Source organism: Juglans microcarpa x Juglans regia, chromosome 7S, assembly GCF_004785595.1.
Source record: "Juglans microcarpa x Juglans regia isolate MS1-56 chromosome 7S, Jm3101_v1.0, whole genome shotgun sequence".
NCBI classification, from domain to species: Eukaryota; Viridiplantae; Streptophyta; class Magnoliopsida; order Fagales; family Juglandaceae; genus Juglans; species Juglans microcarpa x Juglans regia.
This window is the reverse complement of record NC_054607.1, coordinates 10,240,810-10,248,816: the sequence shown is the minus strand read 5'-3', so window position 1 is coordinate 10,248,816 and position 8,007 is coordinate 10,240,810. Positions and strand designations below refer to the sequence as shown.

General features: G+C 35.3%; 1 protein-coding gene across 2 annotated transcripts; it reads left to right on the top strand.

Annotated features, from left to right (window-relative positions):
- The first annotated feature begins 222 nt into the window (after window positions 1–222).
- LOC121241366 (GATA transcription factor 10-like) lies at window positions 223–4,611 on the top strand. 2 transcript variants are annotated; one of them, XM_041139102.1, is made up of 3 exons: window positions 223–516; window positions 1,294–1,542; window positions 3,836–4,611. In XM_041139102.1, the coding sequence occupies exons 2-3, from the start codon at window positions 1,306–1,308 to the stop codon at window positions 4,511–4,513; spliced, it is 915 nt and encodes a 304-aa protein (XP_040995036.1). In that variant the 5' UTR covers window positions 223–516; window positions 1,294–1,305; the 3' UTR covers window positions 4,514–4,611. The 2 variants fall into 2 exon arrangements, with proteins under 2 accessions (XP_040995036.1, XP_040995037.1); XM_041139103.1 differs by having other exon boundaries at window positions 1,289–1,542.
- The last annotated feature ends 3,396 nt before the right edge of the window (window positions 4,612–8,007 follow it).

The following is an 8,007-nucleotide window of genomic DNA, read 5'->3' as shown; positions in this document are numbered from 1 at the left end:
TTTAAATTGTTCAGGAAAAAAAAAAGTCATTAAACTATTATAGAAATACCTAAAAATATATAGAATTATGATTTTTTTTGTTAGTATTTTTATTTTTTTAATTTTATTTTGGAAACAGTCCACATTCTACAGGATGTGGGGTGATTAAAAAGAGAGCTCACGGGAACCAGATGAGACCGGCTGCATTGACGCTCTACTCTTCTGTACAAAAACCTAAATACTCTAATCTCAGACACCGCCACAGATTCGGCGGAATCAAATCCTTTCCTCCCTCTGTCTGAAACTTCTCAACTGACTCTGCAATGTCGGCCATCTCTGCACACCGGCGAATGCACTCTCCTTCTTCTTCCCCTTGAGCCACATTTCCGCGAAGCGAAAGCAAGCATTAGCGGAGGTCCGACGTCAGCTCCCTTCCTCTCTCTCCCACTCTCTCTCTCTCTCTCCGTGTCTCTCTTGGTGTCTCTTCGGGCGTCTCCTCGTTTCATGGACTGGCATTGAATTTAGGGTTTCTTCAAGGTTTGATTCTGTCTTCACACCCTTCATGAGCTGGCATTATGTTTTGCATTTTTATTCTTCCTTTCCTTCCGTCTGCCTCGTTAGTAAGTGGAGGAACCCCCAACACCCCCCCCCCTTTTCCGGCGGGACATTATGCTCTTTTTTGGTGCTTGAAAATTTGTTCCATTGGGTCTAGTTAAAGCGAAGGTTATATATATATATATGCATGTATGTATATAACATCTAAGACTTAACAGAGAGTTCATTTTGAATCATTTTCCTGCATTTTCTCACATATCAAACGGCCTTTTTGATTTACTTTTAATTTTCAATTATTACATTTCGCTGCGAGTTAATTTGCCAAGTTGTTAGAATAAAAATTGTAAAAGTTAGTCAACCATGGTTAACCAACGACGTAGCTGGTTTTCCGGAGGATCACGTGGAATTATGTCGACGTTTGACTTTGTTTCCACTTTTGGTTTTATTAGTGAATTGCGAAATATGAGGATATTATCAAATTCCATTTCCTTTTTTGAGTTTTCTGACTATGAGAATTTTAGGCCCTGAGAAATATTTATCGGATTTCACTTGGAGGTAACCCAGTAATAATATAATCCAGCCAGATAACCTTTCCTTTTCCACTTTTATTTCCTATTTTTTCAGAGGTTATTTTAGCCAGTAGTTAGTTCTTGTAGTAAGTATATATTGATGTTTCATGCGGAAGACTACGTGGATGAAGTTGAATAACGTTGCTCTTTCTTTGTTGTTCTTGTGCACTATGGTATTTCGAAAGGGCAGCGTATTTATAAAATGAGCGGTTCTTCCCTTTTGAACGAGAATCTCAATGGAATCTCTGATTTCGATGACTTCTTCAAATTCCTTGATTTTCCGTTGGAGGATGTGGAAGGGAATGTGGGAGAAGATTGGAATGCTAAGTTAGAATTGCTTGATCCGCCATCGATTGATGTTTTGGCTGGTTTATCACCTGGGTTTTCTGGTAAAACAAGTAATGATTCTTCAAAGTGTCCTGAAAATCTCTCTGCTCCGGTGAGTGTTTATTTTTTCCGTTTAAAATATAATTTATATTTTATGTCTCCTGTATCGGCTTTTATATCATATGCAGAACATTTTTTCTGCTTCTGCGATTGGATTACTAAAGTTACTCAAGAATACCTTTCACTTACTATGAGGACTTCAAGTTGCAATCCAATGTAGAATAGTATTGGTGTATGTGCGACCATCCATTTTTTGACATTTAATATCGTGCCAATCCATCAAGGTGGAGGAAAAAAGTCTTAATTCATGTTATGTCCTGTTTTGTTTCGACTTATTTGTACTTTTGCAGTCTAGGTAGGATACTGACATTTAGCCCCAGACCTTCTGTAGGCACTTCTTTTTTTGGTACGGTGAATCCATGGGAGTCCTATTTATTTAAACTTAGCATCGTTGGCAGATTCATGTTTACAGCTATTTGCCCAATTTTACAGGAGTTAATTCCGAACTAAAAAATGAAATAAGGAAAAAACTTAAAAAATTCTCAAGTCATTTGTGCCCAGAGTTTATGTAGTGCTTGTGAATCTGTGATCCCTATGTTATCACTTTATCTTTCCCTTATGTACACTTTTGCATCATTGGGTGCATGAATGTGAATGTGAAGTACAGTAAATTAGAGAAAGTGAAATTTTAAATGCAATCATTTTTGCTTTTATGCAATGATATGATTATTTGTCACAATTCTTGTTACATGATTGATCTGTGCACATGCATTCATAAGGGGATTTTAGGTTAATGGTCCTCAATTCATAACTGGATGACTGGCAGCCAATTTACTAATATCATCATATTCATTACAATCCAACCAAGCAGTGAAAATTAATTGAAATGTTCAATGGGACCCGTGCCTGAAGCTAACCAGTACTAGGCCAAATGGAAATTCCTGATAAGGAAGAGGGTGAGTTCATGGGTTTCACAGACCCTGGTGTATGTGTAACTTACCAATACAAAAATTGACTCATACGTGGAATGATTTTGAAAGAGTAAATACAAGAATAGGATTTTTTTTTTCCTACCAATAAAAAAATTCAAGTATAGAAAATTGTTTTTGCATTCAAATATAAAATTTAAACAAATTTTAGTGATGTGAGCTAAGTATGATATGTGATTTGGTGGGAAAACAGTTTTCCCCTAGCCAGATTTGGAACGACTGAAGAGTTTATAGATTCATAATTGAACTGTGAATAACAGGGAGAAGGATTTGAAAAAAACAAAAAAAAAGAGTTTATACCTTGTAGTGTAAAACACTTGACTTTTCGGAAGCTAAGGGTTCATTTTTTTCCCTTCCTGGTCAGGTTTTTAGTGTTGATACTTGGCTTAACATAGGAACTCCTTCAACGATCCTGTTCTCTCTCTCCCTCTCTCTCCTTTTCTTTCGGTTGAAAGTCTGTGCTACACAATGGATTCTGTGAGATTAGTTCCTCCCTCATGGTGGTAGATCATTTATTTGAAATGCAAGATTGATCTGAAGGATCCAATATTGGTTTTATTGGGTGTTGCTGTTGAACATGGACAAGGAAGAGAATCAAAGTTCAAACACGGATTTAGGTGCATTGCTTGTTGCTCTCTTCATGCTTACACATTTCCACGGATAAAATAAGTTTGGTTTATCCTGTTGGTTTGCATATCTTCACCAAGCTTGTATTTCCCACTCACTTGCAGGGGAGATTCATTTCTACCTAGAATAAGTCCTTTAATATCGAAACGGAGGGGGTTAGAGAAAGGAAGGTTCCTATGAATAACGTAGAATACAGAAGACTGAATGCATCATGAGTTTTTTATGTCACAAGTACTTTTACTCGAGATAATTATTTTGCTCGGTAATTTTACCCTACGGTATTGGAGGGATTTATGATGAAGCAAGTAGACAATTGGCCTTTAAAAGTTATATCAGTTGATATAGACTAAGGTAGAAGTGTATATATGACATGCCCTGCTGCTGCACTTTGATATAGCTGCTGATTATGTATCGGCACTCATTTCAGTTTAGTTGTGGTATGTCTTCATAGAAGTAATGAAATTGCTAGTCATTGCAATCTTCCAATTTAACTTCTCAAAAATTCAGCTAGTTACTCATCAGAAAAAGTAAATTGAAATTGCCAGTTATCAATCTGGAGATTGACATTCTATCTGTGCATGCATTTGTTAGACGTCGCATGATAGAAGTTTTCTATCCAACACTTCTAAATTTGTTAGACAGGATTCTAAACATTTGATCAAGTATGGTTTTCACAATGCAATAAACTTCTTCTGTCATCTTATCTCTTTTGGGTAATCTGGTTTTCAGTGTTATGAAACCTCTCCACTAGAAGTGCTGCCGGTCACTGCTGAAGCCACATCCAATAGAAGCATTGTCCTTCACAAAGCTTCTGATGGCAAAGGTTTGCGGCTCTTCCAAACCTCTAGTCCAATATCTGTTCTCGAAAGCAGCAGCTCTTGCTCGGTTGAGAATCCCACAACCGTTGAACCCAAAATTATTAGTGCTGTGAAGCGTGCTAGAAGCAAGCGTTCACGCCCACGCCAACCAAACTTCAACCAGAAATTCGGGATTCCTTTTTTTTCCTCTAGTCCCAAAATATCCCATCCTTCAGCATCTTTTGAATCTGGTTCAGAAACAGATTTGACTGAGACAGTATCAAACCCATCAAAAAGAAAAATGAGGAAGAAAAAGAACTTGACAGTGCTCTCAGGTGCCACGGAGACGATGGACCATTCATCACAAGGACCAGTTGCAACAAGAAAATGCATGCATTGCGAGGTGACAAAGACCCCACAATGGAGGGAGGGTCCAATGGGGCCAAAGACCCTTTGCAATGCATGTGGTGTTCGTTACAGATCTGGACGCCTCTTTCCGGAGTACCGTCCTATGGCAAGTCCTACCTTCGTTCCATCGGTGCATTCCAACTCCCACAAAAAGGTAATTGAGATGAGAAGCAAAGCTAGTCTGGTGGCAGAAACTTTTTGATCGCCCCTTGAGGTGAAGTATCAAATGAATAGATATTTGTTAGATTATATCTGAAATGAAAGTAGTACTCCTAGTTTGGAGCTCCTTTGTTGTCTGTTTCCCTTTGCTGTTTTATATTGGCTAATTTGTTTTCTGTACATCAACCGATTATGAGGCAAGGCAACAAGAATTAAGAAACACGTGGACGGTTAGTGGGCTTTCAAACTAGGATAAGCGATAGTGATGCCCTTGTGTTGTTAATGCTAAATGTCTTGTCCATTGTTCAAGCTTAATGAGATCTTCTGTAATTGTCTGCCTGAATTAAACAGTCTAATGCAAGGAGAGATGGATACAGTATTAATCCTCATATGAGGTTCACTGTTAAGGACCTCCATGTTCTGCTACTTCTTGTACTGAGAATTCAACAATAGAATGAAAAAGAAAGAATAAAAAAGACTGATTATTTGAGGAATAAAACCTCCAAGAAAGAAATGATTTTATTTCATCGTGTTTTACAAAAGCCTTCAGTTTTTCCTTTTATATGGTATTTCCCACCCAAATTTCAGTCGACATTCCATCTATTATTATAGTTACAATATGAAGGGCAAAAATGTAAAATATTGTGAAATTTTGCATGTGCACAAAATCATAAAGAATGATGTCGAACCCATGAGGACTATTTACCTATTAACTATTGAAATTGTTCTAATTCTAAATTATTTGAAAATCAAGAAAAACGGTAGATTTTGAATTTGAAAAATAAAAACAAATGAAATTAAATTAACAGATGAAGAATTGACCAAACACTAAAAAGAAGATTTCATCCAAGAAGAAAACACTAAGGTATTCGGCTCACCTAATCAATCTAATCTCAAATCTTAACCATACAATCAATCAATCAATTATAATCCTATTAGACGGCGAAATATTTTAACTTATCTAAGACCTTCTCTTGAGTAGAATTAGAATTATCCAACATACTATAACATGTGATATGTCTATGCGAATTTAAAAACTTTTGAGTGCAATAAGATTATAATATTTCACATAAAAGCTGCACAAATCACATTGATACATTCCTGTGTTTTGTTCAATTCACGGCATGCATCATACGAAGCTAAACTACGTGCATCATCTCTCGAATTAACATGCACAACAAATCACCCAACTATTGGCCAGATAATTGAAAGCATTAAACTCAATAATGTATACTCAAAAGGAATGATAAAATCATGATCACATGGAAATAAGATTCAGAATTGTCATGGAGAGGCTACATCGTAGCCTTAGCAATAGGATTTAGCTCATAATAGAATCAAAACAAACTATAATAATTCTGGAATTCATAATGAAAATTGTACAAAGAGAAGATAAAAGATTTAAGAAGGAAATTGTATGTAGATCGAGAATCTCAATCGTCGACAAACTCCAATTCGGCCTCTATCTTCTTCTACTTTTTTCAAGTTTCGAATTCTTCTTCAATGGTGAAAAACTCATTTTCAAAAGGTTCTGGTCTTCCTCCAAATTTCTCTCATTTTCTTCTTTTCTCAAAAATCCTTTCTTCCCAGTTTCCCAAAACAGGATTCTCAACTCGGCGGTTTTTCAACCTCTGACTTGACGCGCCGTTTTCTCTATTAATATTTTTATTCTTGGAAAGTCTTGAACAAGAAAGTTTTAGGGTTTTCTCCTAGCTTTTCGTAGAGATCAAGACTGCCCTTATTAGAGTTATCTAGCAAAAATTATGCTCTAAATACTGAATATTATCTCAAGAAATTCGAGAAAGGAATGTTTCCTATTCTCTCTATGACTCAATCAATTTCCATGACTCTTTCAATTTATTTATTCCGAAACAAAATAATAAAAATTCTAATAAATAAGAAAATTAAATACAAACTAGCATAAAATTAAGAGTAAAAGTATGACAAAATTTGTATAGAAATTAAGCACATCAAGCACCCCTAAACTTAAGATTTGCTAGTCCTCGAGCAAAAAGAAAAGAAAAAAGAAAAATTAAACAAGTAGAATAAGTTGATTTCTCACAATGATTGCCTCATGGATTGCATAAAGAAAACTCTAAACATTTAACAAGTTTTTAGATTAATTCAAAAGCATGCTTAGGTTTTATAAGGAAACCTTTGAGTGTGTGTGAGTAACCAATCTCAACTTACTACTCTATTAACTCGGATCAATTTATGAAAACTCGATTGAATTATGATTGATCTCTATGAGAACGAGCTTCTCGAACTTCATATGCCTATTTTTCAAATCAACTATCCACTAATGTAGTACAAACACACCACCAAAGATCAAAAGGTCTTAATAAAAGCTTGTAATGTTCAACTTAGGGTAATGGCAAAAGAAAAAAATGGTATGGAATTCAAAGCAAGAAAATTCAACATAAGCTTCACCAATGAAGAGAGAAAAAAAAATTACATATACTTCCTAGAGCAACCTATGAGCAATTTATTCATCTATCTTTTTTTTTTTTTAAATTCCATAACCTCCAAACTTATTCTTTTTGTAATTCGGTTGTATTATTTGTATATTATTTCTTATATAATAGAATAACAAAACTTGCTCTTGCTCTTTTAACTCTTTAACAAATGTTTTCTCTTCTCCAATGATTAAGCAAATAACAAATTTTCTTGAAAATGTAGAATGAGTGTTTATGGGTTAAAAGGTGTGGTTAATGTGAGTTAATGAAAGAAAAATGGGCAATGTGTTTAAGTATCAAAGGGGTGACTAGAGATAGATAATTAGGGTAGGCTAGAAAGGTTCAAACGTTCCAAAGATGGCCTAGATAATTTCTCTAGTGGTGTGCTGCCTAGGATTTCGCCTTGAGAGATTATCAAATAGGTTCTAGAGTTCAGTGAGATCTTAGCAAAATATCTAATTCACATAAATATACTCTAAGCCAACAAAGCAACTTATTGATCATGGTATTGTGCAAAAGTGTTCAAAGAAATTCAAATAAATCAAGCTAACACAAGAATTAAGCACAAAACAATACAAATTTAGCATTTTCCGAAAATCCAACTCAATTTCAATCAGATAATATCATAAGTTTGTGATCATCAACCCAAAAACAAAACAAAAGGAAAAGAAAATATTTTTGTGATTTTCAAAATTTTTAAATATATATATATTGTGAAAATAATAAATACTCCAAAATAAATGACCCCTACCCCAAAACTTGAAGAACACATTATCTCCAATGTGAAGAATCAAAAGAGATGAAAAATTAAAAATATAAGAGTAAACTTCCCTGAAAATGTTCCATGAGTGCAATGGTAGGTCTGGGGAAGTGTTACAAAAGTGCTATGATAAGCCTAGAGTAGGGAATAACATTGGAGGCAGTCATTTGGGAGCTGCGGCACCGGCTCTCGGGTGTATGCACTTGAGCGTGTTTCAAATGAGTGTTGTGGTAGGCTCTTCTAGCACAGCTGCCCTGCTTCTTTTTTTTTTTTTTTTTTTAGCAGACAAGAAATAACAATTTGCAAAATGAGAGCATGAAA